The 16,481-nt window shown below is 39.7% G+C and overlaps 1 protein-coding gene across 1 annotated transcript in view; it reads left to right on the top strand.

Annotated features, from left to right (window-relative positions):
• LOC111669744 (receptor-type tyrosine-protein phosphatase N2-like) overlaps window positions 1–16,481 on the top strand; it is a 234,607-nt gene that overhangs the window by 71,458 nt on the left and 146,668 nt on the right. Inside the window, exon 10 of the mRNA XM_023426189.2 lies at window positions 5,403–5,489. Within this exon, the coding sequence (XP_023281957.1) occupies window positions 5,403–5,489 (87 nt within the window). The remainder of the gene's footprint in view (window positions 1–5,402; window positions 5,490–16,481) is intronic.

The raw sequence follows: 16,481 nt of genomic DNA, 5'->3' as shown, positions 1-16,481 counted from the left end.
ATGAGTTTGTTTATTATTCTCTGACTTCAATATTCACAGGATCAGTTTCTTACCTGCAACTTCATTTCTGCTGTTGTTGACAGGCGATGGTAGCAACACTTAAGAACAGAATTTATAAATATTAAACTGTGATTAAATGATGGATCCGCTCTAGCACTGTCACCACCTCCACAGGTGAAAGTATTTACCAATTTGACATCAGCATGTTTTTTGATCCTTCATTGTCAGTGTTGTCGGACAACAACATTTAAATATTTCTTTTTCTATAAAAACCATCAAAAAAGTTAAAGCAAGAGCTTCATAAATAACTTTATTGAACATTAATTTAAACAATTTACAACACTGGAAACGTGTATAAAAGAATGTAATAAATGGATTAATTAAATATTGTAGTGTACAATTTACAGTCAACTAACTATTTAAAATCAAAAATCAAAAAATACAGTTGTGGATGAAGTTAAAGCTGAATTTCACTGTCATATGTAAGTTTGCAAAATAAAAAGAAGTAGTTGAATCAACAGTGCAACAGAACTTTTATTAACAAGTATAAACATCATTCATCATGAGTCCTAATGTGTGAGACAGTTAATATATATTTGCTCCATTAACAATCTCCCTCTAAATAAGTGATGCTGTTGTAACAGCACAGTGATATTAACTAAAATGGCTGAGGACTATGAAATATGAACTCTAATGTTTTAAACTATTGACAGTTTGTTACAGCTACAGTGGAGTCCAAAAGTCATCTGATTGTAGGTCTGACACGGGGCAGAGAGTGTAATAGGACAGTGAGGGTGTAGGGAACAAGGAAGAGCATAGCTGATAAGAATGAACAATGTTATGGCCATTATATTATCCAGACCTTGTCTGGGTGGAAAAAACATTATACAGTAATAGAGAGAAATCATATCAATATCATATTGTAGAGTATAGAGAAAAAGACAAAAGAAACAGCACTTTTATCTGAAAAAACATTATTCCCTCGTCTTAGTTGTAATAAACAGTCTGCTGAACTGTTTTACATTAAATTACAATAGAATAGAAACTAATACTCACTTTGGTGTCATTGTGCAGGTGCACATGTCATGATGGTTCTCAGCTCTCATTGATGTTCTTTATTCTGAAACAGACAGAATCATTCCAACAGATGTTTTGACTCCTGTCATCAATAATGAAATTAATGTCAACCTCATGGTGGCACTAGAGAAGAAGTCAACAGAGGCTAAATCATCTGGAGAACATGAACTGTAAATTACTCTGGGTTGTTTGTGTTTCAGCTACTCTTGTTTGATGTTTTGTAGATGCTGCAAGTATTCATGCTCTGGTTAGCTGTGGAGGTTGTTTTGCTGCTTTACATTGGAAGAGAAACTAGACAGTACAGGCGTTTGTTTTGTCAGCAGCTGTCCTTACAGCGAAAATGTGTTGGAGCGGAATGACACAGGACGTCGGATGAAATTCATCAAAACCTGCTCTCTGTATGTGAAAAAAATCCTGCTGTTACAGGCTGTCGTATCAAGAGAGGGATCACAAACCGACATACTGTATGCTGCAGAGCTAATGTAAAAGCTGCTGTGAGGTCCGCGTTGCAGCTATCAGCCCTCAGGATCAGGCCTGCAGGCAGGCAGAGTGATCACTGGTGTCAGATCTGAAGCAGCTGCTCTGCACTGTGGAGGGCTGACTCTCACTGTGGGCTATTGAAGCTGCTGTCTGCTCTCCAGGCTGAGGAAGTGGGAGAAAAATCCCTGGCTGTCAGGAACTTTTCATACATAGACAATCCAGTATTTTTTTGATTATGTTTCAACCAGTCAGACATATTCTCTTATTATGAGAGAAGCAGTCGAAGTTAGAGATTCTTGGATTTTTACTATATAAATCTCAATTTTGATGCTATTTATGCTCATTTCTCAGCGTTTTTGCAGTCAGTAATTCTCTTGTTCTTGATGGTTTCACTGTCACAGTTTTATAAATACACATGAGCAAGGGATTCATAGGACATACTGCATGATCGTACCAGACAGACAAAAGCTTTTATTTTGGAGGAGGAAGCATATAGGTTGTTGACTGTCTTCAAGTACTCTATTAATAATCACGGTGTGTTTACTGCCCCCAGTGGTCGATTCATGTCTCATTTTAATGTAAACAAATATTTGGAGCTCGGAGTTTGAATATTGAACTTTAATCGTGGGCTTCACACACACACACCCATCTTGCTGGCCCTATGCACATATCAATGCTCTTTTAATTGACTATACTTAATTTGTTATTCCTCCATTTATCTGCCATTTCTCTTCAGTATGAGTTTCTAAATTTAGCTGCTTCTCTAAGTGAATCCTGACAGTAAATTGTACTGAAGTGTGTGTCGAGAGTAAAAGAGATGTTAATGTCTTCTTGCATCACAGTTTGAGGACTATTATAGAATAGAGGGAAGGATGTGAGGAAAGATGCTGTATGGTGGACTGAAAGAAAGGAGAAAAGAAAGAAGAAAAGGATAGAAAGAATATAGATCAAAAAAAATGAATCAGTGTCATAATCAGGAGTGGTAAACTCGCGATTCAGGAATCTCTGTCTCTACTTGGAAGGAATACACAAGACCATGACTTGGCGAAAATGGAGAATATTCACTATAACTAAATAAGTAATTGAATAAATGAGGCATTAGTAATTAACACAAAAGAAAGACGTCAGAATCAAACAGATGAATAAAGTTTATATTTGAAGGACAAAATGAAGCGGCCACTTGGTTTGGCAATAGTCAGTTAACAGAGAAATGTGAGACAACGCTCCCTGAGATGCAGCAATGAGGTTCAGATAATCGGATGCTCAGCAGGTCTGGCAACCTCAATCCAGGTTGGATGGAGCACTAGCCTTAGGGTTCATCTATCATAAGCAGGCAGGAGGAGACTGTCCTGTAAAAGACGAGCCCATAGGTCATCTGTGGAGCAGGTTATTATGACCCGTAGTTACGTTTTGTTGCTAGGCAACATCTAGTGGCCGTAGTTATTATGAAACAAGCAAAGGGAAAAGCGCGGTGATGTAATATAAAGAGAGACAAAGTCCAAATCAGGAGGAGGTTGTGGTACGACACATGAGAGCGGTGTTCGATTCCCATGTGAAAGTATTATGTTTATGTTTCTATGATCTATGTGTGTTTTGCCAAGTTAACCACATTGTTATTATTGTGACCATGATAACAAAGATTGTCTAATATTGAGGAAGTACTTAATTTAACACAAATCATCATCTTTTCCTAGACCTAACCAAGCAATGACTGATATTATAGTAACCATGGTGACAAAAGAAGGTACACCACTCTCGGTGCAGTCCACTTGATTATCATTGAAACCATGACAGCAAGGTCTGGTATGACTGCTGAAGGAGGGGGCGCTGTTTCAGGAATCACTCGTATGGGTTGTATCAGAGGGTTGACAAAAAAAACAACCTGTATGGTTGTTCAGGTTGGAGGAGGAGTTGCTGCTACACTCACTTTCCTTAACTAGACTCATTGAATAGTCTGGAAAGTGATCTTGTTGGCTGGACAACCTAAGCAAGACTTATTGAAGGACAACAATATAAAACTTTGGCTCAGTCTGGTACTGAGTTACAAACTGATGCTTGCTTCAGCTAAAGACCAAAATGAACAAGCAGTTTAAAAAAGATTATTGCAGGATAAGACTGGAGAAGACGCTCACTGACCATGTACACTAAAGTCTGTTTTTACCTCTGCTGCAATTTAATTATCATGACCAAACATCGGCGTCTTCGGGTTAGAGAAAATGCTGATGGCATTTGGCATTTTTATTGTGAGAAGGGAGGCCATTTTGTAGATCTGAGGAGAAAAGTTTTATTCAAACCAACCATTTATGTCCTTGTGCCCTCACTACACCTGAGCTGGTGTTTAGGCTCTAACCTTGTCACTTCCTGCCAGCACACATTTAAGAGCTCAAAAATCAGGGACCAGGGAGTGATGATAACAAGCTTTCTGTCTCCAACCTTTCTCACCTCTTCAGTATTCACCTCGCCACAAAAGTGCACTTCCCACCTCTCTACCTCTCACCTATCTGACCTCACCTGGGAGCTTTTGTGGAAGGGCTGGAGAGTGCTCTTTTCTTTTTTTTTTTCTTCTGGTTTCTCTTTTGGTCTTTTATTTCATTCTGTACCAGACTTTCTGTCTGTTGTCTGTTTTGAGTTCAGTTTATAAGTTTAACGTTACCTCGACGAATATTTAATATCCTACTGTCATAAAGAAATGAATGCAGGAGTGGATTCTAGAGACAACTGAAGTTATAAAACCTTTACTTTATCACACATGTCAATTTCAAACATTTTCATTTGTCCTCATTAGTGTTTACCTCACATCGCCACATAATACAAGTTTTAGTTTTTAGTTTTTAGTTTTTAGTTTGAGTTGCATGAATTCTTCATGCATGTTAAATTTTCATTACCTCAATGAGCAGAGAGAAATTGCATCCCATGTAGATATATTATGGATATTCAAATAAACAGTGACAGAATTTTTTTTTTTTTTATTCCTTTTGCGTGAACTACTGCGGATTTTTGGAAAACTCAACCGTCCACTTAGTAATTATATGAAAAATCTATATTAAAAATATATCCTCTTGTGTTAAACATATAGACTGTAAAAAAAGATGTACCTAGCCTTTATGACATCACCAATAGTTTCCTGAAGAGTGGTTTTTCTGCTCTGCCGTTGCCATCTTGGCATAACTCTCGGCTAATCCAAAAATGGGCAAAGGGGTGGAGCAGAGGCTTTGGTACATGCCGGTTTGTGGCAAGCATACACCTGTCACTCAAAGAGGCCCCACCCTTGATTATGCTGAACTTAATGCATAATTAAGTAACCCTAATAACCCTAATAAAATGTAAATGGCTTTGTTTTCACCCCCGTACAGTTGTCATGAAGGGGCAAATTAGCTATAGAGACATAAACAGTTTCTTGTACCAAGCTGTAAACATGTTTATTTCTGCTCTAAAGTTGGACATTTTGACATGGGAGTCTGTGGGGATTGACTCACTGTTGGAGCCAGTCTCAAGTGGCCATTCAAGGAACTGAAGTTTTTGTGTTGGATTTATTTTCTTTCCCTGAAGGTTGCTGCTTGGTCAGACCATACATAGGAAACCATGTGCTTACATGCTAGCATGTTCTCAGAAACACTAGCCACTGCATCTACCACAGATGATTGTTGTTGCACTAGTATTGTAGCACATAAAATTAAAAGGAAGTTGCAACCAGTTTTCTGGGAAGTTGGATGTATGATATGATAACATCATTTTTGACAACTAAGACTTTTACTCTTGGGGAGGAGTTTCATTTAATTACTGTTCTCTCTCCCCCCCCCTTTTTCTTCTCCACTTCCTTCCTGCCTCCTTCTCGCTGTCATCAGTGGGCTCCAGACAGATGAAGGCGTCACCCTGTTGGAGATCCTGGCTCGCATGGCCAAAATCCAGATGATGGACTACGCAGAATTCTCGTATGTACACAGTATCTGCTTTTTTAAAATGTTTTTATTTGTCAGTCACACTCTTGCACAGTGCCCCCTCCTCCTTCCAGTGTTAATGCTGTTCGTTCTCATAGAGTGAGCATCTAACCCTAAAGCTGGTTTTTGTTTCTCGTGGTAAAAACATCTCATTTGTTCATTTATGTGTTGGATTATCATTAAAACCGCAAACCTACACATTTGCTGTGTTTGCTGCTACTCTGAATAATCAGTTGCTATTGAGAAATGTTGATCAGGCTGCACCTGTTCTGGTTAAAAATGCCAATACTGTATATAGAATCTGTTCAAAACAGAGCCAGCACACTGTAAGTGACACATTTCACACCATGAATGTATTTTAACAAGCATAAACCAGGCAAGATTAGTGGAGCATCTTCTTATTCGAAGAAATGTCAGCCTTTCACACGTTCAACCACAGACAACCTGCAAACCTTTGGTCAATGTGGAGAAAAACATGGTGCAAAAATATACAGATGTCAGTTTTAATGAATATTGTTTCAGTCTAATATATCTATTTAAACAAAATCATGATCACAAATAAAAACTCTGGAATTGCAGACCTCCACTAAGTCTGCACAATCCTTGAAATTTCTTACTATAATTACAGTTCTTACAACTATGATCTTTAATAGATAATGCTCCGCCCATCTTGTGTGCCCAAGTGTGTAACAATTAATCTCTCTATTATTATTAATCTCTTTCTATCATTGACAGTGATTCGTGTATACTGTGTCATTGCATATATATACAGTATATATATATATGTGTGTGTGTGTGTGTGTTTGTGTATATATTTAAAGAAATATACAAAAATTAAGGGGGACAACATAATATATAATCAAATCTAATTACACAAGTCAACTGCCTGGAGTGACTGAAAAGGCTCAGGCCAAAGCAAAATGCTTGTATATACCTGCCTACACGAACATTATCCCCTGAAGGACTGAATGATGACATGTCATGCTCTAAGACGTTGAGGGACTTTATAGATTTATCTATGGCACACTCAAGACACCAGGAGGTGATATGTTTACATCCTTTGAATGACTTATGCAAGCTTCAAAGCTGATGTTTTCATTCAATAGATTGTAATTTCTGTAAAGAATTGTCACACACCTGGCCACGCAAGATGGGTGAAGTATTACATTTTTAAGAACTGTTTAAGACTGAAATGTTCGGTTCATCAATAAATTGTGATGCTGAGTAAGAGCAGTGTGATGATAAAAAATGCCATGATCATCTCAGTCTGTGTTTGGACCCCAAACTGTGTCAAAAAGCACTAAAAGAAAAGTCCTCACAATGTAAGTGGGTCAACACGGCCTATAGTAGAGCAACACACACACACACACACACACACACACACACACACACACACACACACACACACACACACCAGCAATGTGCAGTCTGTTAGGTAAAGTAAAAGCATTTAAATTATAATGTCCTTCTAAAACTCCCATTACCCTGTGATGTAACAGTCCCTCTGGACATGTAGTCCTGCCAACTGTCAGACAGCCAAGCAGTTCAATTAAATTTAGAATTACATTTGGAAAAAGCTTCAAATTCGTCACTGTAACATTTTGAAAACCACAAACGTCTCTGTCTTCAGACTAGAAAGACTGTAGGAGCAGAGGTGTGTTGATGACTCATGTCCATAGTGCGCTTTACATTCTCATCAACAGTCACTTCCTACCTGTGGGCTCGAGTGGGCGGCAATTTTCTCAAAGGACGAGTGTCACATACTGAAACTTCTTCAGATATTCCCCTTAGATTGAGCGTTACCCCCCCACCCCCAAGAGTGTCAGATCAGAGAGGGCAAACTGGTGGGATCAAAACAGAGAGATCTTCCAGTGGTGCAGGACATTAAAATCAGAGGTGGGAAAGAGAAAGAGAAAGAGAAAACACTGCCCTTACAGAGACGAAATCCAAGGACGTTGTCTTATTTTCATTCTGTCAACATATTTTCCTGCTCTAGGGGGAAAGAAAGCAATGAGGAGCTGCTTGTCCGGGTTATTGACATGTTGGAGTTGAGCCGCCGCTGAATGCAATCATTTATTAATGAGACTGAACTCTGCCTGAACCCTCTCTCACTCTCTCTTTCTCTCTGTCTCTCACTCATTCTGTTATTATCTGTTTCTCTCAGTCTTTGCCTCTATCTATCCCTCCGTTTCCTCTCCTCCTTCCCTCTCAAATCTGCTTCTTTCTCAGTTTGTCTCACTTTATTTCTGTTTTCTCTCTCGGTGTCTTTGTCCATCGTCTGTCACTTTCAACCTCTCCCTCTCTTCCTTCTCAGAGTTGTTGCTATATTTTAGCAAAGGTGACTTTGCAGTGGGTTGTGAACATTTTCAATGCGGCTAGTAGCAAAACAAGTGCTGCTGCACTTATTTTATAGGAGACTTATTTTAACCAGGATCTCAATCAAGTGTTGACCATCACCTGTCATGATGAGTCATGATAATATTATATAAGTTAAAGCTCCATATTTTCCTCTTCTGTGTTTTATTTGAAGTGTTGATCCATAAGAAGATATATTTGTGGTTTTAAGAACCAAAAAACCATCTCAATGTAGTTTCACATCTCCTCTCTCTGGCTTCTCTCTGGAGCTCTAGTAACAACAGGTCAGTGAGCCAATCAGAAGACAGGAGGCTCAGAGCCTCTCTTCTGAACGACTGACTGTTTTCTGAGTGATTGAATGAAAATAAAGCAGATTTCAGGTAAACACTCAGAGAAACCAAATCCTGCAAGGTTAGATGGTGGATACAGGTGGGCGGGGCTTGGGGCATGGCTGAGAGCGGTGACTGCTTTGTTGTGACATCATAAAGTTACAGAAGTAACTTAGTGAATACAGGCTGTGTGCATTTCTCTGTGGACTGAGGCTTTGATACTTTCACAGTATTAATATAGAACCTAGACCTGCTTTATAATCAAACAACCTTTATACTATATGGAGCTTTAAATGCTGTGATCTGACAACAAGGAATAGTAGCTGTTACCTCAAAAGTAAACGTCACAGTTCTCGCTTGACCTTGGAGATAATAGCTTGATGAAACAAGTCCAACTCAAGTTCCACTTACTAGCTTTCATTGGGGCTTTTAACCACATCATAGAGTCCTTATCAGAATAATCATTATGCCTTTTTTTCCCACAAAGTTTTTTTCTTTTTTGCCAATACTTGATACCCTCAGCTCTTTAGGCCCTTTGGTTGAACTGAGCACTTTGGGTATGAACCATAATAAAAAGGAACAAGTAGCTGTTGCTTGTGTTTGTTGCTGCCTTGGTCCCAGATTTCAAGAAATAAGTTGAGTACAGTGAAAGGAATACTGATAGTAATGATGGTCAAAACTGAAAATAAGACCAAGCTGTAATATACTTTTGCTTCTAACACTGAAGTTACTAAAGTTGACTGCATTGTACCTCACACACAGACAAACACACACACACCACCCCAGCCTATAATGCTAGTCTTCACAGCACCTCCAAATTGCCAGGAAGCCAATCAAACCCATGAAATAGAACATCACAACATCTCGCTCTGTCTTCCCCCTCCAGCTGTTTTGGTCTCTTTTTTAGTTGTTGTTGTTTTCAAATTATCTTCCTTTTTCCAATTACTTTCCTCCATGGCTGACACTGTGACCATTGTTATGCACCCGTTCATCAAAGCACCAGCACCTTTTCCCTCAGATGAATACTCCAAAGACCACAACTGATGGTGACAAGTATTAGCAAAGTATGACCTGCTACTGTTCTAAAGCATCTGAGAACCAAATCATTTAGTACCAACATTTCCACTGTCCCAATTTTGTCTTAACTGCCTTTAGTTTTCATCCTTTTTCTGTCAGTTTGAGAACCGCTGCTAAATGTTAACTCTAGCCTGTGCTGTGTCTCAGATCGGATACTTCAGTACATGTGCTCACATGTAGCACACCGTGTACACAGTATACTCACTGGTGTTGTGCCTGAATTTCTATCAAACACCGCTGTTGTGCAATCACCGCAAATGGCAATCACACCAGGTGACCACGATTATCGCTCACCTGCCGGCCGTTTTCCTCACTTGACTTCAAAACGAATGTTTTACTTTCCTGTGCCTGTCCCTGTGTCACACCACATGGAAATTAGGCCGCCATCGTCACTGACGACAAGGGTTGCCACCTTCTCTGTGAAGAAATAAGGGACGCCCAGCCCCTGCTGATGCAAAGAGAGAATTTTTGATTTCAGAATGCCAATACACACTGTTTCATGTGCTTCTAACCCAAAATAACAAAAATATCAAGGGTAACAAAAAATGTAGCCTAATTCTGATTTATAATTAGTATTTGAGAGGAAAGTCAGAGAGAGAGAGTGTGAGAGAAGATGACATGCAGCAAAGGGCAACGGGTTGGACTTGAACCCAGGCGGCTGTGGTTAGTACTAAGCCTTCAGGGCATGCAATCTATCCGGTGAGCCACCAGGGCGTTGTACTACTGTCTTTATCTGTAGAAGGAAACCATATGTGTTTTTTCTCACAGCACACAGCGCTTGTCAGTCTCCTGCTCATATAATAAAAACTAAACCTGTAGGCTATAACTGCTTTGGTTTTACTTGACATCACATTATTCACATCACTTCGAGGACACAGTTTATTAACGAAATGATGTGTATGAAAATACAGGACACATTTTGTCCCATACAGGATTGGTGGCACCCAAATCAGTCGCCGTCTTCACAAGTACAACCTTTTCAAATACGCTGGTGGTCCCACACCTTTCGCTACACAGCCAAGATGGTGACCGTTGAGGGTGAGAAATGACAGTTTTGAGTGCACCATGTTGCATGTTGCTGTACTTGTCAAAATAGAAAGTTTGAGTATGTAAGTTCGTGAACCGAGACACACCACCTGTATTTTCTTTAAAGTGGGAAAATGTCACAATGAAGTGTAGTCTCAGACCTAGTGCCGGTGTTTTGGGTGTGGTGCACAGTGGACAGCTCACGAAATAAAACAAAGCAAAATAAAACATTAGTAAATCATATTAAAAAAAAAATTCTTTCTTGGTTTCAAATTTGACATTTGATTAAAGTGCTCTCTTCTTCATACTGACAAAAGACAAAACTATCAGCATTAACACATAGTGTGCACACTGTTCTGCAGTATTATATAGACCAATTATGAAATGGTGATTACTGTGAATCATTTTGGATTATTTCTCTCTTATCTGGTTTGTACTTCACATATGTTTATGTTATCAAGTATTGATTTTTTCAATGACGTGTTGATTATGTAACGTGTGTGTCCTCAGAGAGGTGATGGTTGAAACTTTTTACACTGATAGAAACACTGGGATTTAACACTTGAACACTGATGCTGGTAGAGTGTGTGTTGGTATGTACCTGTGTGTGCTGAGGTTTTCATGCAGTAAATTGAACAACTTCTAAACATAAACTGAAGTAAGAGACAGAGAAAAGAGGACAAATGTGGACATTCATGGATTTGTGAATGTGGGGATTGGGTGGTTTGGGGTGGTATGATTCACACACAAACACACACACACACACACACACACACACACACACACACAAACACACTCACATACATACCTTTACACATACACACCCTCTCTGCCCGCCCCCGCCACCCGGCCCTGTTGTTCTCGCGGCACCTCGCCGTGCTGCTCGGCTGCTGGATTGAGTCCCTGGGTGGCCCGTACTGTTCTCCTGTTCTAATGCACCTTTTGTCTTTGTTCTGCCATTCTGGGAATGACGGGAGGGAGCTATACACTGGGCAGAGTGATGGATTGGAGGCAGAGAAAGCGAGAGAGCGACAGAGAGAGAGAGAGAGAGATACAGAGAGGGAGAGAGGGAGAAAGCCGGGGGTCTCTTTTGTTGCGAGCGCAGTGAAAGCCCAGCAGGGGGAGCCGCCTTGACAATTTGTCAGCGGCGCCACGCTTATTTTCCGAGGCCGTCCGGCTCCTCAGCGCTGTGGCAGTGACAGTCACCTTCACCAGAAGAAGCGAGGCCAAAGACAAAGGCTTTAAATTGACTCTGAGCCTGATTTACCCAGCCTGCCTCTGGTCTTTACCGCCCTGCCCCTCAAACACACACAGCTTTTTTTTCCCTCCTTTTTTTCCAACTTATATTTCGCATATTTAAATTCAACTTTAGAAAATGTTCAGTTTGTCACTGAAGGACGTTTACACTGAGTGGATTCATCCTTTTTTAAATGCAGGCACCATTTCATCAAATGGAAATATTAGTGAGAAACTTTAGTAAGAGCTTTATTTTCCCCAAAATTACATTTTTAGTAGCTTTTTCAACTTCTGGGTCCAAACAAAGCTTGGCTACACAAGATGAATTTAATATATTTGGTTGTTTCAAATCCTAAAACGAGACAGAATAAGGCAGGATCAAGAACTATAAGTGAGACTCTTGTTTATCTTGTCATCCTGTTTATTTAATGTGTGAACACAGAGGTGTTGCTGCCGCGATGCTCTGATGAGAATAAAAGTGCAACATGTAAATGTAAACATTAGTGATTAGTACAGTACAAATTAGTCTTTACAGTGTTGAATATTCAATGTCTAAAACTGCAGTTGTGTGTCGTGAATATGTGAGACACAGCGTTGCTTCTCAGCTCAAACTCAGCAAAGAAATGAGTCTTTAAAAGTTTATTACATTTATCCTGCATCAGGTTGGACGATGAGGCAGCAAACACAGACTTATCGGAGCAGATCCGCGTAAATAAGAGTTGTCTTAACGTCTGTTTACAGAGTTGTAATGGAGAGCACATGGTGTATTATCACCTTCATTGATTACCTGGTTTGTTTTCAACAGTCTGAAGGTCGGAGTACGACTCAGAAAGCTTCGGCGGCGGGAAGAGTTGTATCATCTTTAGCTGCAGTGACTTCATGTCAGTCGCACAGGTCAAAGGTCAACCTCTTACCATCAGATCAACAATCTAAAGCCCTCCAGTGACAAAGGCAATTAAAGAAAATTGTCCCCGAAACAATCTAGAATTGTAAAAAAAAAAAGTAAACATTTATATTCATATCTTGTTAATGTGTTGAACTGCTCTCTATCTTCTATCTATCTTCCTAATTGATTGTAAAGGGATAGTTCACACACTTTTCACAGATACCCATTTTCCCACATACCTTAGTGGTATACAGTCATGCAGACAGTTTTGATTTGATGTGACAAATTGAAAAAATAATTAAGAACCAACCTTTTTAGTTGAAACTGTTTTCTGACTCAATTATCCAAAAATAACTATGACATTGTTTCCAGAAAGAAACCTTCCTGTTTGTCTAAGTATCGTTGTTACTGGCTGAACTGGTCTGTAAGGTTTAAGAAGTTGTATTGACTGTAACTGTCCCTCCCTCCTCCCTGCCCGTACATTTATCCTGCATCTGAGCCACCGTACAAACTCCCCTTCATCCATTTTCCAGGCAGCACCTCAACCTTACACCTCACACAGCAGCACCACATTAGCATATTACAACAACAGAGAACGTCTCTGAACAAAGTAGTTAGCGACCCGTGCGACCTCAGCCTCTGAAAAGACAACAAAACTTCCCTTTTCTAGCAATTTCCTTTTGGGGGTTGAAGCCAGAGAGCAGCGGAAGGTCAACGAGCCTGCGGCAAAACTTCCACACTGGCAACGTATGAATCATAGAAGCGAGCCTACACACTGCGCCAGGACACTAAACAAACCTGGAGAATGACTCACACCCTTACGTATCATTTGGAACAATTCGATACTGATTAGATAATACTGATGGTGAGCGCTTTCAGCACAACGGCCTTGGAAATGTTTTTAGCTGCCGCCGCGGCCCGATAGTGGTCGAGGGCGAACCGGCGGGCGGGAGGGAAGCGTGGATGTGGGCGGCTTCTCAGAGCCTTTGACTGTAGCTGGCCGCCAAATAATGATGGCTGTTGTGTAACCGTCACTGAGTGTAGACTGGAGGGTTTCGTTTTTTTTTTTTTTGATACAGGAGGGTCGAGGTGATGTAATGTCTGTGTCTGAGCTGAAGGGTCATATCAAAAAGCTGCCACTAGGAGGAGAGAGCGGGCCTAAACTGGCTGGATGTGAGGATGATGGACCGGGTGTAGGCTGATAAGACCAGAGGTGTGAAAATCTACACCTTTACCAGACATTTAGTCTCAGTTAAGAGTCTTAAATGTCTGTTTCTTAAGAAATGAGTGAAAAAAAAATCATTCATTTTGGTACAGCACAACGAACAGTGGGATCCAAAGGTCTGATCCACTTTGTGTGGTCTCAGACCTTTGGATCCCACTGAATATGTGCAGTTCTTTTGTTCCACAATCAGCTGCTGTTCGATAAAAACACCATCTAGTCCTGAGTGTAAAACAAGATTAAATAGAAAGAAATAGAAAGCAAAAAAGAACTCTGTCCTAGAAAAGCATGGAACAAGTAGATTTGTAGAAGGAACCACTGACCTTTTCACTCATTTTTTATAAAATCAGATTTGTAGCACTCGACAGAGTGGACAATTTTTACAGCAAAGTTCAATATACTGTAGTTTTTGAGGTTCTATATTCTTATTAGAGAGCTTTTAAGGCTTTGCCACTTTTTAATATTTCCATTCAGGGACTTTCTTTTCTTTTCCTTCCAGAAAATATTATGTTTTTATTCCAATTCATCAGATCATAAAAATTGGTATAAAAATGTCATCTTTTTCGGAGCTTTTAGTACCTCTTCCTTATGAGGATTATATATTATTGTTAAGGAACATGTAATCCTTCAACTAATTTGAAAAAATGCTCAATATAATGGAGGTTTTAATGGTGTTATGACCCCAGATTGTCATTTCTGATGTTCTGCATGTATCACTTGTCAATTTTTTTATTAGCAGTACTTTTGCTTCGGATGCTCGAGCATATTTTAGTGCTAATATGTCTTCCCTAAGTTAACGATCTTATCACTCTCACCACTGACAAATTTATAAATCAATACAAACATTGTGATTTCAGGGTATCAGCTCCACTTTGTTTTGAAGAATTCGTCTTTCACGGCACTTTAAAGTGAACCTTTTTAGGTTCATCCTTCAGTATGAGAAAAAGGAGCATTCAGTCCATAGAGATGTTGTCTCTCTTTCAACCAAAGACTGAACTTATGTTTTATCTCTTTAAACATGACAGGATTCGTGTCTCTTGTCAGTCATACCATAAGAGGAGCTGTCACTTTTTTTTTTTCTCCAGATAGTAGGATATGTCATTTCAGTTTAACACACCTGGCTGCTGCAGCTGGATTAAAACCACCAAAGGTCAAAGATGTTTGACCTGGTTTTTTTTAATGGAAAAATCCAGGACAAATATGCGGTCTTCAGTTGAAAATGCATGCACTGATTGCATTTAACACTATAAGAAATACAATTCATGGAAGAAGCTTTTGGGTTTACAGGTCTCAAGTTTCAACCTGAATCCTTTGCTTAATAATATAAAGTATATCATCATCTTGTATTCTACCATGATATAAGTCCTGCCATTGTTTTGTCCCAAATGATAAATATGAGCAATAGAGGATGTAGAAGTCACCTCCTGTCAGCGTCTTCGCCCCGGTGAGTGACGAGGTTATTTACAGGCTTCAGAGTCGATGTGGTGTCTTTGTGCACGAGCGGCCCCGGGTGCCAGAGGCCGACAGATGGATATGTGATCAAGTCAACATGAGTGATTTTTCCCTCTTCATCACACACAGACTTTGCCTGGGCCGGCTGATGAATCACTTCATAGATGTGACAAATATATCCACCTCAGAGGAGGAATAATGCTCAGAAAAATTAGTCGGTGCGTGGTATGGAGTCTCTTTGTCTGCTCAGGATTTAGATTTAAATAAGACTCCAAAGCAGATCTTATTTGGACTATAGTAGCTGTTACAGTATAGACCAGGACAGCACATAGTCGAGGTCATAACAAAAGTAAGAGGTTGTGTTATTTTCTTTTTTTAATCCAAGCACTCACCAAGTTTCCCCCCGGGGATCATTAATTTGACCCGGTCTAATTAGTTTGTTATTGCACCTTAAACATTAGAGTATAACATTAATGCTGCATAAAAACCTGGTGGATGTGAGTTCGATGCTGTTTGTGTTTTTCTTTCATATACTGACCTCAGGGCCCGAGAAACCCAATTAAAAAGCCACAACAACAGTTAGAATAACTGCATGGCTGGGAATGTCAAACGACAGCTGTTTATCTAAAAGGTTTTTTAATTTCTTTATTTTTCATTTTAGGTAAATTGGGGCCAGTGTAGAAGCCTCTGCTGCTGGATGGATTTGATGATTAGAGAAATGTTGATCAGAAAATTGTATGGAGAGAAAACCTCTGTTAGATGTAACTTCACTGTACATTCACATGTACAGTGTAATATCACTGTACATGTGAAGGACTTTTAGAATATGAAAATGAGTAATGACATGTTATTGTATGTGGTGAAATACTGCACAAAAGCCACATGTGCTTTTGTTTTCTGCATTCCTCTTAATTATTTTGATGCTCGTATTACTTTATTTTAATTTCCAAGTGACATTTAGGACAGTAATTTTTTTTTACTATATCTGAAGAGGCTCACCCCACAGCCTGCAAAAACACACTCAAAACCCACAATGAAAGTGCAGCAATTTAAATCCATCAACCTGAAACGAAAAACCACTTTTCTGAAAACCTGAAAACATTCTGAATGTTTTGTCTGCCATCAACATTAGGACAGGACCTGCTCCATTACTGATGTCACCATATTTTATAACAGCGTTGTTACAGTAGCAGTCACTTCCTATAGCAGCTCACAATGCGTCCTGGAAGGGGGCCTGGTAATATATCTTTCCTGCTGGGCCTTTAGTCTGAATTACAGCAGGAAAAACAAAAGGTTAATCACATTGGGAGACTCCGCTCTGCCTCTGACCACCCAGCGTCTCTCTGTGTTTCCCTCACTATTGCAATTCAAGCTGCTTTATTGGCATGAACGTTGGATGAACA

The sequence above is a fragment of the Seriola lalandi genome, unplaced genomic scaffold (assembly GCF_002814215.2).
Source record: "Seriola lalandi dorsalis isolate HSWRI2012SDOR001 ecotype SW California unplaced genomic scaffold, Sedor1 jcf7180002054816, whole genome shotgun sequence".
NCBI classification, from domain to species: Eukaryota; Metazoa; Chordata; class Actinopteri; order Carangiformes; family Carangidae; genus Seriola; species Seriola lalandi.
This window is presented reverse-complemented; position numbering and strand designations above follow the sequence as displayed.